Raw genomic sequence first — 21,874 nt, 5'->3', positions numbered from 1 at the left:
CTAGTATGTCCAGTTTTGGACATACATTACATTACAAGGTTTCCACCCAACAGCGACAATATATTGTCACTGGTAGAAACCTCGTATCTCCAAATGTTTTTTGGTAAATTAAAGCCCTACTTGTACTTTATTATACAAGAGTGTCGCACACAAGTAATGAAAATAGCATATCGGCTACTCTCACGATTTTAAATTACGTTACAAAAAAAGATGGTTTTGGACATACAAGGTTTCCACAACAACAATATATGCATTGTGTCATTTCTTAATGCACACAACAGAACCTCCTATAGTGCCCCCCCGCCCCCCTCTCTCTCTCTCTGTCTGCATATTATAAGCTGTCATACCTGACCCCAAGCCATGCAATCAGACAATATTGATATAACCAAACATCAATATGTAGTTTAACCCCCCACCCCCATCCTCCCCACCCTTTTTTCTCCTTTCCTTTTTTGCAATCATACAGCGATCATTACTCATCATTGATGAATGGGAGCCAAGATGTGGAGGCGCAAAGGCGCCACAATATCAAGAGCACTGCACTCTTGTTTTTCAATAGAGTGATTTATACTGTGTGCGCGCTCGCGCGCGTGTGTGTGTGTGTGTGTGTGTGTGTGTGTGTGTGTGTGTGTGTGTGTGTGTGTGTGTGTGTGTGTGTGTGTGTGTGTGTGTGTGTGTGTTACTAAACTTGTGAGGACCAAATTTCCCCTCAAGTATAGTATATAGCAGGGAACGTGCAGAGAATGTTAGAGAGGCAGGGGATGACATTTCTAAAAGGGTAGTTGAAAATATCGAAAATAGCAGACCTCCAAGCTCACAGTGAGCTCGGCTATTTTCGGTGCACACTGAACTAAGCATAATCAAGTGAATACTGGAGATGTGGTGTAACAGCATGGATTTCTACACAGAGAGAGCAATTCTTTCAACACAAGATGCTGCATTCAAGTTCAGGAGAGTTTGGACAAGGCAATTCTCTTAAATGCTGCCTTCAGATATGGCATGGAAAGAGGGCATTTGCATTTCTTTCAACATAGTAAAAAAACCTTCATTCATGGTCTGGTGAGGGAACCTTTTACAGACAGATAAAAGGGCAGGGGCTCAAGCCCCCTTTGATGTCTACTGTATGTGTGCATTTGCCTGGTATATAGAATTACAGAGCTAGACATTGTGAGGACCATTTTCCCAGAAACATGGTTGTTTTATGGTTAAAAAATAAGAATATTTGACTTTTAGACAACTAGAAAAAGATTCAGGTTGGATTTAGTTCCGGTGCTGCACATTGAGTGACCCTGTCTTTCCCTAATAGGACTGATCGTGGATAGCTACTGGGACGTAAGTCGGGACTTGATCAACCCCGGCTGGGTCACCTGGGCGAGGGTGTATGATGTTGCGAGACCCGAAACACCCGTCGACCCCAGGCTACATCACTGATGATACGTCCCAGCTGCATCCTTGTGATGTTTTTTACACTATTAGTTCTATTTATAGTGGCTCATAGGAATAGACTATGTGACAACCAGGAATAGTTTGGTGACCACCGGAGACTCGGTTGACGGCCGGAATTTAGACGGCACCCGGGAGCAGGTTGGGTTAGCGCCCCAGCCTGTGTCTTCCGTGAGGAAGAAGCCCAACAAATCCACGGTGAGGCCTTTAGGAGGGCCATTCAACTGCAGCAGCTGAATGGAATGTTTGGATTGGGGTCTGGTGCAACGCACAGGTTCTGAACCTGGTGAGAGCAGGAGAGGACCTGGTAAGACGTAGGAGGAGCCCGGCCAGGAGTCAACCCATAGAGCCTAGTTCTTCCACGCGCCAGAATGGCTCCCCAATCCTGGCAGAGTAGTTCCGGTGCTGCACATTGAGTGACCCTGTCTTTCCCTAATAGGACTGATCGTGGATAGCTACTGGGACGTAAGTCGGGACTTGATCAACCCCGGCTGGGTCACCTGGGCGAGGGTGTATGATGTTGCGAGACCCGAAACACCCGTCGACCCCAGGCTACATCACTGATGATACGTCCCAGCTGCATCCTTGTGATGTTTTTTACACTATTAGTTCTATTTATAGTGGCTCATAGGAATAGACTATGTGACAACCAGGAATAGTTTGGTGACCACCGGAGACTCGGTTGACGGCCGGAATTTAGACGGCACCCGGGAGCAGGTTGGGTTAGCGCCCCAGCCTGTGTCTTCCGTGAGGAAGAAGCCCAACAAATCCACGGTGAGGCCTTTAGGAGGGCCATTCAACTGCAGCAGCTGAATGGAATGTTTGGATTGGGGTCTGGTGCAACGCACAGGTTCTGAACCTGGTGAGAGCAGGAGAGGACCTGGTAAGACGTAGGAGGAGCCCGGCCAGGAGTCAACCCATAGAGCCTAGTTCTTCCACGCGCCAGAATGGCTCCCCAATCCTGGCAGAGTAGTTCCGGTGCTGCACATTGAGTGACCCTGTCTTTCCCTAATAGGACTGATCGTGGATAGCTACTGGGACGTAAGTCGGGACTTGATCAACCCCGGCTGGGTCACCTGGGCGAGGGTGTATGATGTTGCGAGACCCGAAACACCCGTCGACCCCAGGCTACATCACTGATGATACGTCCCAGCTGCATCCTTGTGATGTTTTTTACACTAGAGTTAGAAATAAACACGTAGAGGTTTGGGTTTAAATCTTTGACGTGCGGGCCATGTCAAGCACCGAAAAGTATAGCCGATCTACACGCTGGAACATCCGCTATTTTCAGTCATTGTCTATGCGGTCCTGAAACGTTAACGTCCTCACAAGTATCATAGTACAAACCGGTGTGCGGTGCGTGCACGCGTGCGTGCGTGTGTGTGGTTGTGTGTGTGCGCGTGGTTGTGTGTGTGCGTGCGTGCGTGTGTGTGTGCCCCCAGACAGACCAGTACCTCTATGAGAAATGATGGGTGCGGTGCGTCATCAGTCGCCATATTGATTTTCCTGCTCACTTGCTTAATTGAAGTTGTTGGGGTATACATAATTGAAGTCTCTCTCTCTCTCTCTCTCTCTCTCTCTCTCTCTCTCTCTCTCTCTCTCTCCAGTTTCCCTTCTCTCTCATTCTCTCTCCCATACATTAAAAGTAGAAAAACTCTCTGCTCCCCCCCATCCCCATCTCATTTCTTTTTCTGGAGACGCGTGTTAATAGTGGAGCCGGTGGCTATGCAGCTTTGATGGAGGACCGGTGTGTGTGCGTGCGCGTGTGTGTGTGTCTGCGTGTGTGTGTGTGTGTGTGTGTGTGTGTGTGTGTGTGTGTGTGTGTGTGTGTGTGTGTGTGTGTGTTTCTCCTTAATGGAGCAGAAATGAAGACTGCACTCTGAAAGGAGACCTTCCTTTATTTATTTATTTATTTTGACAAAACAAGGGCAAAAATGACCTTGCGCTTGGCAGGGCGTTTTATTTGTCTTGATGTGTACCGAACTCACTCCCTTCTTTGAGTTTCACATAATCACACCTAACAGGTGTGGACCAGTGGTATTTCACCACTTAAAACCAGTGGTTTTCAACCCTTTTCATCTTATGGTCCATTATTTGTTCGGCATTTGAGCCACGGGTCACCATTTGATATTGAGCTTTAGCCTCTCACATTTTGTTATCTTTGGATGAGATTTTGTCCACAATTCCATTTTGTTTTGATGTTGGTACCATAAGAGAGATAATATTTTGTGGAATGATGCAAGACAAATTCTGAACAGAACTGGTATCTTTTTTTTATTGGCCAGTTGTTGTGACTGTGAGTTTGTGGCTGACCACCATCTATGAAGATGACAATTGATAAAAGTAACAAATATTATCATTAAATATTATTAAATCAATCATTCATTAGTGTACAATAAGTGTTAAATGGCTTTATATTATGAATTGTACAGTAATAATTTCTTGATCGCCTCTTGTCTTGATTGTTTAAACATGACGTCATGGGCCGCTATGCTCGATAACAAGCTTGATGAGCTCAAAAGCTTTTTGATACCGGGTAGTCAATAAATGTTTGATCGGGTTTGTAGCGGACCCTTGTTTCGAGCTCCAACCCTAGTCTCAACGAATAAATACAGACTATATAATATAAGTAATAAGGATTTAATGGACTTTACAACTCCTGCTTGCAAGCAAATTAGCTAAGGACAAATAAAACACTGTTATGATGGCCACAGAGCAATCATGGCAGCCAGCAGGAATAAAGGAAGATTTGTACCCCCCCCCCCCCCCCTCTCTCTCTCGCTCTCCAACAAAAGCGGGCAGTGACAGCAGAAATAGACCATTTTCAGTGGTGTGTACTTTTTGACTGTTGATCCTTTTGACTGTACGTCATGCTTTACTCTTTCAGTGTGAATTATAAGGAGCTGTTTCTATTGAGAAGATTATTCCATTTATATGACAGAAAGGAGATTTACTTACAGTGCTAGTAGAAACTTTCATGCAGTTACACCAAATCTATATATTGTCATTGTCGGGTGGAAACCTTGTATGTCCAAAACCGTTCATTTTGCATTTATCATTTTAAAAATTATTTAAACTAGTGAAAACAGCCGATCTACAAGCACACAACGCCTCGCGGTGCGAGGCGTTGTGTGCTTGTAGATCTGCTGTTTTCACTACTTTTGTGCGATGGCCTAGTATGATGAAGCAGGGCTTTACTTTGCGAAAGAACGTACACGTTTGAAACTTAAAGATACAAGGTTTCCGCCCGACAACAGCGATATGCTGCCTAGGGCTAGCCTACTGCTGTAGACAATGGTATGACCGGCGAAGGCTAACACAAATCTCTGATGTTTCACAAGTAGTTACAGTACCAGAAAGTTCTTTGTAACTTTGGCCATCTGAAAAGAATTGCCGTACTTCCGCAATAAATCATGCAACTCCACTGAAAACATTTCTGTATCGCCCTGATCTATGACAAAACAAGCTGCATTAGCATACATACATAACACAGATGCATATAAATAATGGTGCCTATTTGTTATTCATTATTTGAAGGTTTGCTCTTTCCAATGAAGAACTAAAAATACAAACCTGCGTGCACGCACACACACACGCACGTACGCACGCACGCACGCACGCACGCAAGCACGCACGCACGCACGCACGCACGCACGCACAAACACTCTCTTTCTTTCTTTCTCTCTCTCTCTCTCTCTCTCTCTCTCTCCACTGCACAAAAGCACCACAATATCACAAGCTGCACTCTTGTTAGAACATGGTATGAATCTCTTTATTGCAAAAAAGAGTGCAGCTCTTGTGCAGAGAGAGACAGAGAGAGAGAGAGAGAGAGAGAGAGAGAGAGAGAGAGTGCGTGTGTGCGCGTGTGCGCGCGCGTGTGTGTGTGTGTGTGTGTGTGTGTGTGTGTGTGTGTGTGTGTGTGTGTTTGTGTGTGTGTGTGTGTGTGTGTGTGTGTGTGTGTGTGTGTGTGTGTGTGTGTGTGTGTGTGTGTGTGTGTGTGTCCTGGGCATGACATTAAACTGCCCCATTGTAACTACCACTGTTAATGTAGTAGGTGCAGATTTCAGAGGCAGGAGGTTAATAAGGAGGGGAGGCAATGGAGTTTTGGAGAGAGTAAAGATTAGGATGAGGAAGTAGGGAGTAGAGAGTAGAGTTGGGAGGGAGGGAGGGAGAGGAGGGCTGATGACTGGCAAGTCTGAAACACCACATTAATCAGGTTTTCAGTGAGCCATGGCAAATGCACAAACACACAAAAGAATGCACGTACACATACACGCACGCACACGCACGCATGCACGGCTGCACGCAAGCACGCACATCCACACAAACACGTCCATGAGCGTACGCTCACACAAAACACACAAATATACAAAACAGCGTAGCCCCTTTAAAGTAAACTCTGTCGTTTTGCTGAAATAGGTCCAGTTTTACCACTCTGACTGCAGATCCTATTCAGAGCTCGGAATGGATAGGACACATTATCCGGCTTTCGCGGTCATGTGGTGCAGCTGTGCAACGGTGCTGCGGTTCAAGACAGGCCAAGGCCAAGCGCCGAACACAAAGTCCCTGCACACCCCGCTGATCTTTAAATAAGATTCAAAGGAAAATCTCGGTGCAATTGCAGTCAACGGGAGACGCTGCGATGTGGTGCAGCACTGCAGGGCACAGTTCAACACAGAGCAAGATGTTTCAACACATTCCTTTGAGCTGTATTTGTACTTAGTTGTGCACAGGTTTTGCACTCTGAAAATCTGATCTACAAGCTCAAACAGAGTCGCCGTGTGGTGCGAAACCTGAGCACAAATAAGCAATAACTCAGATTTTAGCCTCTATCCATGAGCTGTCCTCGAACAGCATGCTGCTATGCCGTATTTTACTGAATAAATGCAGTTATACCAACAGTGGCGTGTTTCCTATTTTGGATTAGGAATGTGTATTTGTACCCAGATTAAAGCCTGTGAATGGTACATTTTATTGGAGCGTCCATGGTCTAAATCTCTGTTGTGATGTAGTTTCTTTTTTGCTTGCTTCGATCACACAGCTAGAATAAAGCCTGTCAGTCGATCTCTGTCACAAATTATTGCCAGACCCATGAAATGGGTAGGCCTACATAAGCAAATGTCGGTCTGTCCCTTTTCTATATAAAGGGTATATATGATGATGACATGATGATGACATGCCTACAAAAGGCATGATGTCATAAATGATGATGACAGACAGGGGGTCTGGCACAACCAGGTTGACCTGGTCTAGTTTTCTTTTATGTATTATTATTATTAGTATTCATTCAAGGTAAACTATGTTATTGGAGTGTCCAGGGTCTAAATCTCTGTTATGATGTTGTTTTTTTGCTTGCTTCGATCACACTGCTAATATAAGCCTGTCAGTCGATCTCTGTCAAAAATTATTTTCTTTTATGTATTATTATTATTAGTATTCACTATTCATTCAAGGTAAACTATGTTATTGGACACTAATAGGAAACTTGTTCTTTGGCTAATGTCGAAGGTTAGTGGCAGAGATGCATCTTAATAACTTCTACCCATTCAGCCCCAAACCAGCTTAAAGTACTGGTATGTCAACGATGGTCCCTATGGTACAGCATACTACTTGTGGAATGAAGAGGGAAAGAACATCTATCTATCTTTCTAGCTATCTATGTGTTTCACAGACGCACGCAAGAGCTTGTCAGCTGGCCTGGTGGAGGGGTTTTCCTGCAATAATGTGTGGTTTCTAGTCTTCAGTGGGCTAGGAGGTAAGCTGTCTGCATACAACATTATTTAAGAGGCTGTGGATTGAAACAGCAGTTACAGCAGTTTCACCCAAGGCAATACCAAATGTGCAAAGTTTAGTAAGACAATGCTGTGAACACAATGGGTGCCTTGGAGCTTTGTGTGCGTGTGCGTGTGTGTGCGGGCGGGCGTGTGTGTGTGTGTGTGTGTGTGTGTGTGTGTGTGTGTGTGTGTGTGTGTGTGTGTGTGTGTGTGTGTGTGTGTGTGTGTGTGTGTGTGTGTGTGTGTGTGTGTGAGAGATATTTGTCCCACAGGCTTCTCTCGCAGACTCTCAACTCTTTGATATGCCTGCCATCCCGTGGGGAGAAACGTTAATATTCTACCAGCGGCACACACACGCACGCACATGCACACACGCACTCACACACACACACACACACACACACGCGCGCGTAGTGGGTGGCGTGTTAATATGCTGCCTGCCTGTAGCTTTAACAGCAACAGTCTCCCAGAGGGCAGACAGGGACAGAAGAATCCCAGCAGCCACTTACGCTACATGTAATGTACCGGTATAGCAAAACAAGAAACCCCGGTTTCAATTTGCAACGCCGTCTAATCCTGGCTAAAAAAGAAATAAGCAAAGCAATTACAGTTAAGACTCACAGAAGACAGCTGTACTGATCCGCTAAATATTTTTTTATTTTTTTTATAACATTTCTTCACTGTCGGGCAGAAACCTTGTATCTCCAAGTTTTACATTTGTTAGTTTTTTCACAAGGTAAAGCCCTGCTTCATCATACAAGGCCATCACACAAAGGTAGTGAAAACAGCCGATCTACAAGCACACAACGCCTCGCGGTGCGAGGCGTTGTGTGCTTGTAGATCGGCTGTTTTCACTTGTTTAAATCATTTTTAAAATGATAAATACAAAACGAAGAGTTTTCACTTGACAACAACGAATTGTATTTTGAGTTTTTAAAGAAGGGTGAAAATAAAATTGTACCACAATAGACACCGGATCACAATAACGACTAGAAATAGAAAGTAATACAACAGAGGTAACAGAAATTCAGCTAAAAATAGAAATGTGTCTGTTTTTTAAATAAATAGTATTAATTATTACAGTAGCCAATTATTGTTACGCCATTTCTTCCCAATTAGTTGTTATGTCATTGAATTTCTCCCAATGCTTGCCACTGCTGTTGTATATCCTACTGGCTCACCCATATGGATCTCATTATGTTGTAAGTTTCAGATCGATCCGGTCACTAGCCATTATAAAATGGATTTAATTACATTAAATATTCCTGAAGAAAATGCAGGACGTTACTTCCTTGCACATGGATTTGAGGTGCAAGATTAGCCCCGGACAGACACACAGACACCTTGCACATGGATTTGTGGTGGAAGATTAGCCCCAGACAGACACACAGACAAACATTCTGTCCATCTCATTCCCGGTTATATTGTTATCCTATTTAATTGTGGTATATATCTGTATATCAAAATCCTGTAGAAGAAAATTATGACACACGCTCAACAAGCACCAACCAATTTCAACCAATAATATCATGACATCGGTTGACATAATTGATTGACAGGTAATCAATCTTCCACACAGAGCTAAGATTAATGATGCTACAGACACTAGAGGGTGGTGCAGTTACAGTAATATATCTGAGATCTCATTTTACCAAGTAGCTACACTAAAACAGTTATTCACAACCTATGGGCCAGGGCCCGTTCGTAAGTGGTGGGAAAGTACTAAAATGTTTTACTTAAGTAATAATATCAATACGGCAATGTAGAAATCCTCTGTTACAAGTCAGGAATGAAATATCTACTTGAGTAAAAGTACATAATGTTGATGTTCAGAGTTTGTCCGACTAAGCACATTAATTCCCCCTTTTCTTTGGTGGCTTTAGACTCCTACTGCAATGTTTTCAGTTTGGAAAAGGCATACATTAGTATTTGCACAAGAGCCTGTTGCCTCTGTTCTGGGACTTATACAATGAGGTATGTATTCCTCTGGCTGTACTGTATGTATTACCAGTAAGACTCCCTAATCGGGAGATAAGCGACCGTTGGTCGCTTATCTCCACAAATAGGCCAAAAGTTTGTTTTACCAATTATCAAGACATACGGGCAGTTGACAGTTTGCCATGGTTACTCATTGAAGTTGAATCTCCATATATGGAGACATAAGTTGCTCATACCATAGCAACCATGTTTTTTACAGGGCCTGGGATTGATGACATCAGAAATCTCCATATATGGGCATGAAAGGGATTTTGTTTCTGGAAATATGTCTGTGGGGTGCCACATTTGGAATAAAACACTTACATCTGATGACATTGGGACACTGATCTCCATATATGGGCATAAAACTTATGTTAATAAGTAAAGCCTGGGGATCTCCATATATGGGCATGAGGGGTACCCTAAAAGGGCATCATCTGGGAATAGCAAATATAGTTATCCTAGAAAGTGAAAATCTTACATCAAAGGCCATAACTACCTACCTACCACCATACTGCATTCCTCATTAAACTACCTACCAGTAAGATGCCTATAGGGAGAAAAGCAAAGGGCGAGGTTGCACCATTTCTTGGTCTTCTGGCCAGTGATGTATATCGGACCATTTAACCATATATGGAGACATCTGGTACCCAAAGATATTCACAGATATGGGCTTAATATTGATGACATAAGGGATCTCCATATATGGGCGTAAAAGGGATTTGGTTCCCCTGGCATCACAGGGATCTCCATATATGGGCATAAAATGGATTTGGTTACCCTGGCAACACGGGGATCTCCATATCTCCATATATGGGCATAAAAGGGATTTGGTTCCCCTGGCATCACAGGGATCTCCATATATGGGCATAAAAGGGATTTGGTTCCCCTGACATTACAGTGATGTCAGTGGCTGGTTCTACAGAGGGGATCTCCATTTATGGGCATAAAAGGGAATGTATGTATGATGATGTCAGATATCATAGACGTCATAGGACTTTCACATAACGAATAACTGAGTAAGCATGTAAACCCGTAAAATCTATATTTGGGCATGGCTGATTTATGACCTCATCATGATGACACGAGCAAACACAGCTGAATTGTATAAATGATCAGTGCAGAAACCAACAGAAGTATTTGACCAAGACTCTTCGATTTAAACATCAACAAAGGTGTGACGTTTGTTGATGGTCACAAAGGTGTGACGGACGGACGGACGGACGGACGGACGGCCGGTGGAGGTTTTCATAGTAAACTGCTCCCTGACGGTCGCAATTATATTTATTTCCTTATTTCTCACCCTTCCAATTCATCTCTTTTAGTTTTTCATTGTATAGTGTGCTTTTTATGTTGTCTCTGTAGAATTTGAATTACTTGCAGGTAAAACTAACTGCAAACCAGCACGGGAAGAGGCAGCAGCTAGAGTATGGCAAAGCATGGCAAGGCAACTTTATTTGTATAACATGTTTCATACACTCCATAGTGTGTCACATATATAAAAAGAACATGCTTTTATTATGGTAAGAGATCTACATTTGAAAAGCAAAAGACAACTTTTAGATGCACATTTTTTTTTAAATCAACTGATATGACAGCACATGACAAGGATACCCCAAATCATCCCTCACAGCACCATGACTCGCTCTTTCAGCTAAATTGATACTATAAAGGTATCTTACATATCTTTCTCTGTTTGAAAACGCACAGAAGATGTTTAGTTTTGCAGTGTCGCTTTCTATTCCACACACACAGATCTACTCTCTCTTGCTGTCTTTCTCTGTTCTGCTGCTACGATTGAGAAGAGAGAACTGAGAACTGTGTGCTTCAGAAAAACCCGCGAGCTGCCAGGTACCGTAGAACTGTGAAGATATATACTCCTGCGAAACTCTTCCAGACAGCTCTCTCCTGTTCTGTTTGAAAGCAAACAAATCCGGCAAACCAAATGTCTGTGCCCAGCTCTCCCTAATGGCCTGTTCTCCTTCCACATAATGGGCATTACATAGGGCACCACTCTCGTGTGTGTGTGTGCGCGTGCGTGTGCGCGTGCGTGTGCTTGTGTGTGCGTGTGCGCGTGCACATGTGTGTGTGTGTGTGTGTGCAGGGGCGTCACACCAAATTCTGGGCCCTGGGTACAAGGATTCACTGCGGGCCTCCCATGAATGTTAACCATTGAAAAAAAGCAGATATACACGCTCACAGCGCGGCACCGAGTGCTGCGCTGCGAGCTTGTAGATCTGCTATTTTTGAAAAATGTTGAAAATGTGTGCAAGAAACCTATGTTTACATGTCAGTGGTGCTCAAACCTTTTCATGTCAAGGACCCCCAAGATGATATGTATTTGACCACGGACCCCCATCTCCAAAATATTTAGTTCCAGGGACCCCCCCCCCCCCCCCCAGAAGCAAAATTTGAGTTACAAATGTCCGGTTAAGACACGACTTTTCAAAAATAGCAGATCTACAAGCTCGCAGCGCGGCACTCGTGCCGCGCTGTGAGCTTGTATATCTGCTATTTTTCATTAGCTAAAGTTACTAGGGCCCCTCCACCTTGGGCCCTAGTAACTCAGTCCCACCCCCCCCCCCCTTGTGACGCCCCTGTGTGTGTGTGTGTGTGTGTGTGTGTGTGTGTGTGTGTGTGTGTGTGTGTGTGTGTGTGTGTGTGTGTGTGTGTGTGTTGTGCGCGTGTGTTCCATTTGGCCTGGCGCCAGCAACACGCCTGGCTGGTCTAAAACAAAACAAGGAAGCAAGCAGAGCGTGCTGGCGTAGCACTCAACTGTCACTCTCAATATCCCCCAACCATGAGCCCTCTCCTAACACACACATGCACACACGCACACGCACGCACACACACACACACACACACACACACACACACACACACACACACACACACACACACACACACACCTGGAGAGCACCTCGGCTATTTTGCAGCACACAGTTCCTCGCCTAATTAGAATTGTAATGTGAACAACAGTCATTTTACAAAGCGGAAGAAAATTGAAAAACAGGCCCCGCTGCCTCTGAAGCTGGCTAACTAGCAGACCTGGAAGGCTCTAATGTTTAGATATGAGCACACGAGAGAATTGCCCTTCATTTTGTCTGTGCACATTATACAAACGCACGTACGTGCTGTACACACGTATTGTGCGTTTGCTATCTCGTTTGCACACTCATGCACAGAGAGAGAGAGAGAGAGAGAGAGAGAGAGAGAGAGAGGGATAAAGAGAGAGAGACGTGCGTGGCCCTCTCCTCCTACCAGTAATGAAGCAGATAATAAGCTGCTTCACGCACCGCCGTAGCAAAACCAAAATCAAAACATTGATTTAAGAATCAAAAAGCGTAGACTCATGGGTCGTCCCTCCCCCATCTTCCCTGCTCTATGGCAATGATGATATTGTGTGTTTGTGTGTGTGTGTGTGTGTGTGTGTGTGTGTGTGTGTGTGTGTGTGTGTGTGTGTGTGTGTGTGTGTGTGTGTGTGTGTGTGTGTGTGTGTGTGTGTGTGTGTGTGACTGTGTGTGTGTGTGTGCGCGTGCACGCACAAATGTGTTTGTGTGTGTTGATGGCAATATATCAAAGACTGAGAAAGAGACGGTGCATTTGCCAGTGGAACATCCAGCGTAGAGAATCCATTCCTCCCCCTCTGTATTTCCTTGAAATGATTCTCACATTTGACTTTGACCCTCCATTGAAGGAACACTCTCAACTTGTGAAACTAAAAACACCCCATGAGTGAAAGTCAGAATAATATATTGGATGTTTATTAACTGATCAAGCAAATTCATCAAGCTTTTGTTATCGTCAAATCAGTAAATGTAATGCTTCTTACTTAGTAGAACAGCTATAACATGCATGAGGTCATGCTTTTAGAAAGGGCTCACAGTGGAGTGCAAATCTCCATGTGCATGTGATGACATTGCTTTGAGTGGGAAAGGCTATGATAAAGGATGCTGATTGTCAATGCCTTGTGTATATATTTGCACAGCGTCAGTCTGGGAACACAAATCAGGCCCCGGCGATGTAAATGACAGAGGCCCCCATATCTGTCCAAATTGACTTGATTGATTGAAAATAAAAGTAGTTAGAGCAGGTAGGCAAAGCACGGCAACCAGTTGATCTGTGAGTCTCCAAGTAATACAAACTAGGCAATTTCAAGTGTTTCAAGTACATACTGTATCTGTTGTTGTTTTGTCAGTGTATATATTTTTTGTTGTTGTTCTGTTTGATGTTTCTTTACTGTTTTCTTTTCTCTGTTTCTTTACTCCTTGCTCTCTCTTTCTCTCTCCCTGTCCCCCTCCTCTTTCCTCTCCCTTTCTGAAATAAACAAGAAATGACACAGTCCTTTTATCCTTTTTCAAACCCAGTACTGCCAATGACCCAAGGGAGTAATGTGCAATTGGAAGTCGGTTGGATCGGCAGAAATATTGACATAAGTGTGAATCTTCATATATGGAGTACTCTTATGTCATCAATATGATGATGTAGTACTGACATCATAGCCTGATCTGGACAACAAGGATTACCATATATGGGCATAAAAGGTGCCTCCAACGGCCCAGCTGCATTTGGTCAGGATGGACCAAATGCAGCTGGTGAGAACAGCACGTGTGCAGACTGGTTGGTTCGAGGTGCAACGCAGTACTTTGAGAGGATTCACCCCTGGCCATTTTCCCCAGTTAGGACTGTCGTTGAAGGTTGTGTTCTGTGGAAGCGCAGGACCGAAAGCTTCTCGTTGCCAGCTCTCCTAGACAGACATGAGACGCCTGTGAGACCAGACTCCTCCAGCAGAGAGATGATCTCCGCCGGGTCGTTCTCCGCTATCGTGACGAGGTAAAACCTGCCCTTATTGGACAGCAGCTGAGGCACGGTGGGGAGAAACCTGTCCGTCACCTCTCTGCCCCGCCGACCGCCAGCCCAGGCAACCTCTATGCCTTTGCGGCTGACCTCTTCCGAAGGCGTGACCACGTAGGGAGGATTAAACATCAGAACGTCCACTTGTCCACGCAGCCTGGGCAGGAGGCCCTCCACCAGGTCCGTAACGACTGGCTGCAGAGAGACATTGTTGCGGCGGGCGGTCTCCTCCGTGCACCGGGCCGCCGCAGGGTTCAGGTCAGTGCACACGTACAGCGCTGAGGACCCGACCACCGACGCCAGGAAGGCAGACACCACTCCCGATCCACTGCCCACCTCCACACAGAGAGACGGTCGTAACTGCTGCAGAGCGCGTGCATCTTGCTCCAGAGCATCAATCAGGAGGAAGGAGTCCTCTGCAGGCTCGTAAACCTCTTGGAACTCTCCGCGACCAGCGTGGGAGTAAATCGGTGTGGGATAACTTGACATACTGTATATACAGTCTGACTAGGGCTGTCTCGTTTTGTATGACGTTACATATCATAGAGGCTTCGCATGTGGTCGTCACTGGTCAGAGTTGACTAACATTGATAAATGAATGACATTCAAACAACAATTAACACGATATTGATTACAACCTATAGTACTAATGTTGCTCCGAGGGCCATCCTGTCTGTCAGTTCTCCTCACCCTCATAAACGGCCACTGACCTGTGGGTTCAGGTTAGCACACAGGTGTTATGCTGGGGGTCACAAATCGGTGTTGCTAGGTAACGGTTTCTGTTGTGTAACTTGTGTCTGACATCAGTGTTACATTTGTGACGTCCACAATCGGCCCAATGTCAACGTTAATTAACACATTTAATATAGGATATTGTTACCCTTGTTGTTACCATGCATTTATGATTAGTGTGGTTGCCATAGTAGGCAAGATTTTTTTCACAGCAAAGTGAACCTGTGTTTTGTAAACTTTCTGAGTAATGTTATACGGGTTGGGCTTCAGCACAACTGAAAAGTGAAGCTTTTGGTCATGCTTCACTTGACATCACGACAATATATAATATAAATGGTAAGAAATAATTCATTTCCCAGTGGACTCCTTGTGACTCACGTCACGGCAACCACACTTGCTTTTTCCCAGAATTTCATGGATATTTTTTTGGTCAAATAGGTCCCTCTCACAAACTCTGGAAGCCAATTATAGATTACAGAATCTCAAAAAGCAGTATATATAATAAGCTCTTATTGACTCCAGAGATCATGTGTATACATTTTTGTGAGTTTTGGAAGAAGCTATAGAAGTGTGTTTGAAATAAATAAAGTCGGAACACATCAATCCAAGCATGTGTGCGTAGGTGTGTATGCATGTGTGTGTGTCTGTGTGAAAACACTGACATGAAGCGACGATCTGACAAGGGACCTGAACACACTGGGGCATATATATAGATGTTACCGGATGTTTGGGTAACTCAGGACGTTCTATGTAAGAGCGCTTGTTTTGTCGTTCACCACACACCAATCACCACCAGGTGGCGACGACAGCCATTCACTAGTGAAGGCGCTGACGTCACTCGTTTGCGACTCTATTTGCGACTTTATTTACTAGCCTAGCCTAGCCTAGCCTAGCCTAGCTTAGCCATTAGCTCCATTGTAGTCACTTGGACAGGGCGTTTATCGTGGGCTTGCCCAGGCCGTAATATAACGATTGCATTCACCACGGCTTCGTAACTCGTGCGGCGCTCCGCCGGCCGCGCGGCCCTGGCCCGCTCTTCGCGGCCACTCGCACCTGCGGTGCTCGGGGGCGAAGAGCAGGACCAAGGTCCGCTGGCCTGCGCGCCGCTTGCAATGTCGTGGACAATCGAGCGGCTCCGTTCCGCCCCGTGCTGCACGACGAGTGCTCCGTTTCTCGACCGTCCTGTTTCTCTAACAAACCGTGACATAGACATGCACTAACAAGACACAGGTGAACTCAAATATACAATCAACACTGGGATAGGCTAACAGGCAAACAGGACACAGGTGACTAGGGTTACACTAATACAGGGAAGCGGGACAAGGCAGGAAATGGCAAACGAGGCACACAGGAAACACTGGGAGCAATGCTACAAAATAAAGTTCAAACACAAACCGCAACAAGGAAACAGGAACACAAGGACAACAAAATAAGACACAAAAATCCAAATCACAGCAGTGTACAGAAAGACTAAATACAGAAACAAGAATACAAAACAGAGCAGGAACATCAGGCCAAGTCCAAAACTAAACACTGTCACACAAGTCCACGGTCCCGAGGAGCGGACCGTGACAGCAGAGCACAACAGAAAAGTGAAGCTTTTGGTCATCACGACAATATATAATATAAATAGTAAAACTGAATTAATTTCCCATGCAGCGGATTCCTTGTGACTCGCGTCACGGCAAACACACTTGCAATTTCCCAGAATTGCATCTTTCTAGTTCATGGATATTTGTTTGGTCAAATAGGTCCCTCTCACGAACCCTGGAAGCCAATTAGAGATTACAGAATCTCAAAAAGCAGTATATATAATAAGCTCTTATTACATGACTCCAGAGATCATGTGTATACATTTTTGTGAGTTTTGGAAGAAGCTACTGTATAGAAGTAGCAAAAAAGTGTGTTTGAAATAAATGTAAATTAATAGAATTCACTTAAAGGAGTAGTTCACCCCCAAAATGACTTTTTTTCTATTGATTACTCACGCCATGGAGACTTGAGTTCAATAATATTTTTAGTTTTTTGTCACATTCCTAAGACAAAAATGTGATAACAATAAATTGACCCCCATTCGTTCCGGATGGGGACCCAAATCGATTCGGGTCACCATCCGGAATCAATGGGGGTAAATTTACTCGAATCAAATTCTTGTCTTAGGAATGCGACAAAAAACAAAAAATATTATTGTTTTCATGTGTGTGTGTGTGTGTCTGTGTGTGCATGCGTGCGTGGGTTTAAAAGGAGACAGAGAGACAGACTAAGGCTAGCTTTCAAGTATAGGGATAAGGCTAAAGCCAGGTCTCTCATTGTTCAGCAGCCGGTAACTGGCATGAGGTTGAAACCCAGCACACACAAGCGGAGCCCAGCATGCCTTCTCATTTCTAATGCTAGGAACGAGAGGAGAGGACAAGAGGACCTTTTTTTACTATTTTGAAAAACTTTTTAAAATACTTCAAATAGATCATTTACATTGACACGCTGTGAGCTTGTAGATCAGTGTGTCGTGCGCGCCGCGCACGTGTGACAGGATGACAGCATACTTGTTTACTTATGATCGAACGCAGCAAGTAGAAAGTCAGTGAAAATATTTGTTCCCTTTATTTTTCCATTTGAAGGTAGAGGATCTATCAGTTGTTTACTAGTACTACCACCACGCTCTTACGGGTCCATTTGGTTCCATAAGATAAACTCTTCTGAATTCAATTAACCACCTAAGTAAACTCTGTCCCCTCCTTTATCTCCTCTACACCAAATCTCCTTGCCAAAAATAGCGACCCACAAGCTCATAGCACCTTTTCTTCTTTTTTTTTGCTGATTGTACACCTACCGGTATATGCTTAGAATCTTACTAGTTTCATTTCTTTTTAAAATTTTACTAGTTACACTGCGCAAATCTGGTCACAAACACAGCACATGTTGCTAAGTGGTGGAGGTATCCTACTCTCTCTGCTCTCTGCGGAGAGCACTTTTCTAGTGTACGTTGGTCAAGTTCACTGTTAACGGCAGGCCAAAACGACCCTCAGGCCACCAGGAAATGTCCCAGTGCGCCTGCCGGCTGTCTGTGTGTGATTCTGGGTGGCAGTGTGGGAGCCTACAATTAGAGTGGAAGCTGGGAACAGAGGTGAGACACTGCCACCGCTCTCACCACCCATGGTTCGGGACTCATCACATGGGTGTGAATATTCATCACAGATGCTAAATTATACTTGTGGTAAAATGTGTGAAGAATACCTGCTAGCAACAAGGGGAGTGCGGTGCGATTCACAAGAGCTAATAGGCTACCTGCTGCTGAAATGATGTGAAAATACACAGTTTCTTTTGTCTTAATGCTCTGTCTTTTTATGTTTCAATGCTTAATGTTTCTTCATGTAAAGCAGAAAAACTGTTTGGAAAAGATTAGATAATATACTAAACATGATGGGGAAGATTCAATATTACATTTGTAAGCGAACATATGGCAGGACAGAACAGAAAACAACAACAAAAAATAAGCAAATAAAAAACTCATAACATAGCTGAAGTTTCCCATGGACAGGTCACACAGACGGGTATGCACGGACAAGGGACACAAGTTAAGCAATATTCTGGGCATGTCATAATAGGAGAATATTTGGCAAAACGATCAACTGTTTCAGCTAAAACATTTGGTATAGTGCAGGGGTCTTCAAAAATGTCAGGCCAAGGGTCCCTTAGTTGAGAGAGAGATGAACCACAACCTTTTCAAAGATTCCATATAGTTTCATCGTTTGACAGCACAATCATCAGTCTATTTTGGATTTATGTCAATTTGTGTTTTCAGATATTTAACCACTTGAACCATCAATACTTAATAAACTTGACCTTTCACTCTACACCAAAGCTCTTTGCCAAAAATAGCCAATCTACAAGCTCACAACGCCTCGCAGCGCGAGCTTGTAGATCTGCTATTTTTGGCTAAAGTTCTCCGAATATGGACACTAGGGTTCAAGTGGTTAATATAAAAAAATAAGAACGCAAGTTTCTATCACTCAAAGATTTGGAGGACCCCCTGTAGTAACTCTGAGGACCCCCTAGGGTTCACGGACCCCCTGATGAAGACCCCTGGTATAGAGTAAAGAAAGAAAAAAAAGTAGGCCACAAAGACACCAAGTATAGACCCCTGGGGGTGTGTGGGGTAGTAGAGAGACCTACCGTAGGGTTTAAGTGGTTAAAATAATAGTCTAAGTCATGATAAGGAGTTAAGGGCCTTCACTGCCTCAGGATATTATTGTTCTGTGTCTTCCATGACACAGTGGAAACTAGAAAGATGCGATTGGAAACTCATGCTAATTAATTGCGTATTACTATTTGGGAAATTTTTAATTAAAATCAATGGAGAAAATTAATTCACAAATAAATGTACATAAATTAAACTATGTAAGGTATCTCTTAGCAAAATGCAAGGAATTGATTCCCGATGAAGCCGGTCGATTTGACATACATTATGGCCCAAGTGAGTGCCTCCAAACTGTGGGAGGAGTATCGTGGCAAAATAAAGTTTATCTGCCCAATTATCAGCTCATACCGTGTGAGTGCAATACATTGCTCTTAACGGTAAATCTAATTATTCATGATCGAATCCACCTGGAACACATGTACTGCTAATATATTCAGCCTAATTCAACCCACCTTGCTACTTCGCCGCAGGTACTCTGCCCTTCTCCATGTCCATACAATAGCAAACATCTGTTGCCACACTCGCCTGCCATGCTGTTACCATGTGTCATACAGGTGTTTACCCAAAACAGTGCTCTCTGACACTGTTGCTGTGTTGAATCTTTTAGTCTGCATCAACCTTTATCCTTTCCACCTTAAGAAGCATAGTGTAAGCCCTCCCCAAACTCTAGGATGTCCTTGTGAAGAGTTTATTAATAATGTTACAAAACCTGAACTTTACAACTTGTTCTTTAGGGAATGCTCAATATGTTGCATGTCCTATCTCTTCTTTTTGTTCTTGCTGTTTCTTCTTGACATGAAGAGAGGAGGGGAGAGGAAAAGGAACGGAAGACAAGAGAAGAGAACAAGAAAGCCATTGAGGATGCGGGAGAACATACTAATCAAAGTCCCAATGCTGGCAACACCTGTCTGTCTTTATTTTGTCATTTAAACATTGTAATCTATCATCTATCACACAGATGCATGCATGTGCACACATACACACACTCACAAAGTAAATGTTATGGAGTCTTCACACAGGAAGCGTGATTGAGTAGTAAGCGCTTAACATTGCAGTGTGTGTGTGTGTGTGTGTGTGTGTGTGTGTGTGTGTGTGTGTGTGTGTGTGTGTGTGTGTGTGTGTGTGTGTGTGTGTGTGTGTGTGTGTGTGTGTGTGGGCTTGCAAAGCTATCTTTGTGGGGACCTCATGACAAATTAATACGTCCCCACAAGGTCTTTAGGGGTTAGGTTAAGGGTTAGGGTTAGGGTTTAGGGTTAGGGTTAAAATGAATGAAATGTCCCCACAAAGATAGTAGACTATGTGTAATGTCCCCACAAAGAAGCAATTGCAAACCTGGGTGTGTGTGTGTGTGTGTGTGTGTGTGTGTGTGTGTGTCTGTGTGTGTGTGTGTGTGTGTGTGTGTGTGTGTGTGTGTGTGTGTGTGTGTGTGTGTGTGTGTGTGCATGCGCGCAGATGGAGATGGAAGAAATAGAAAGAATTGACGCACTTAATACCTCTAGTCTTAATGAAACTGATTTGAGTTAAAACTGTACCCAGACCACTTTTTTCTACACCAAATCTCTTCACCAAAAATAGCTGATATACGAGCTCAATACCCGTCGCAATCTGCTGTTTTTTGCCGAATGTTCCCCCCAGAATATGCTGGGGCTCAAGTTGTGAAGAGTCATACAGGAAAGAGTAAGAACAGAGAGGAAGAGGGGTTTGTTTTAATAACATTACAGTATAAGCTTGTATTGTCAGGCTAGCAGCTATCCATATGCCCCATGGGCCCGCCAGTGCAGTACATTTATCTACTGTATACAATATGTGCAAATGTGTGGAGGATTTAAATACTCAGTTTAAATGGACACTTTGAGGGCTTATAATAGCAATGCAAAACACCGTCATACAGTTGAGTGTGCTGTGCATGACACGTTGGGTTGAGAAAAAACTTTGGAATAATCCGTCAGCATTGCTGGCCATGACAATGCAGCTGTTGTTCGTCAAGTCGGTGATAATGAAACTGATATGGCTCGAGCTCATCGTGAGCTGAATTTAATTAGCGAGTCTTAAACCCATAAGTTTAGACAGATTGCCACACTGTGCCTGAACCCTGCCGAAGGAAATAGCACGATATCCGCCCATTTAGCTCGCCAAGTTAACTAGCAACGCTTTCTCATGTACAGAATGAACGGGTAGGGTGTAATGGATTATTGGCATCTACACACAGTCACACACACACACACTGTATAATTTACCTTTGACTGCTAGAATCACAGAGGCTCTGCTGGAGCCGTTGGGATATGAGAAACTGCTGCGTTACGGTGTTACAATGAACGTGATTTGTTTTGGGGGTTTAGCTCTCTCTGCTTTCCGCGTCGTTTGAGCTGCAGTGCGTCTGTCCAGCTGGATGGAGGAACCCAGTCAAGGGCCATGGTAGGAGGCTGTTACATGCGGAAAGAAAGAACAACTCTACAAGCTAGATCTGTGATGTTTAAGGAACGCCCGTGCAGAATTATGACATCCGCAGGCAGGTCTGGGGGTCAAAGGGATTACGGTGGATGACGGACAATGAGGGACGAGACAGAAGTATTGAGTTTGTGTCAGTCAAAAATACAAAGACTATTGTTGTAGGCCTACTTTGCTTTCAAACGTGCAGAATTCAACTTCTAATTTGTTGAAACATCTGCAAAGGCAGGTTTTAGAGGCTGCAGTGTGTGCAGTTTGGTTGATTTGACTCCTGTTAATTATTGTTCCAATATGTGGAATATGCAGAAAAAACAGGCCTATATATATTAATGTGTGCAGTAACTGCAGTTATGCAGTTTGGCTGATTGACAACTCCTAACTATTGTTCCATTAAAGTGGATTCAGTTCTAAAAACAGCTGCCTAAACAGGTTGTGTTGTAGATCACGA

General features: G+C 44.0%; 2 protein-coding genes across 4 annotated transcripts in view; both read right to left on the bottom strand.

Annotated features, from left to right (window-relative positions):
• LOC308301318 (exostosin-1) overlaps window positions 1-21,874 on the bottom strand; it is a gene marked incomplete at both ends in the record, with an annotated part of 354,065 nt that overhangs the window by 136,446 nt on the left and 195,745 nt on the right. The window lies entirely within an intron of this gene.
• On the bottom strand, window positions 13,851-14,537 carry LOC308300315 (methyltransferase N6AMT1-like; the record flags this gene model as incomplete). Its single annotated transcript, XM_080744132.1, has 1 exon — window positions 13,851-14,537. The coding sequence occupies one exon, from the start codon at window positions 14,535-14,537 to the stop codon at window positions 13,851-13,853; it is 687 nt and encodes a 228-aa protein (XP_080600258.1).

Source organism: Nannobrachium achirus (genome assembly GCF_963921795.1).
Source record: "Nannobrachium achirus genome assembly, chromosome: 16".
NCBI classification, from domain to species: domain Eukaryota; kingdom Metazoa; phylum Chordata; class Actinopteri; order Myctophiformes; family Myctophidae; genus Nannobrachium; species Nannobrachium achirus.
Note: the sequence above shows the minus strand (reverse complement) of the source record. Positions and strands in the feature narration are given on the sequence as shown.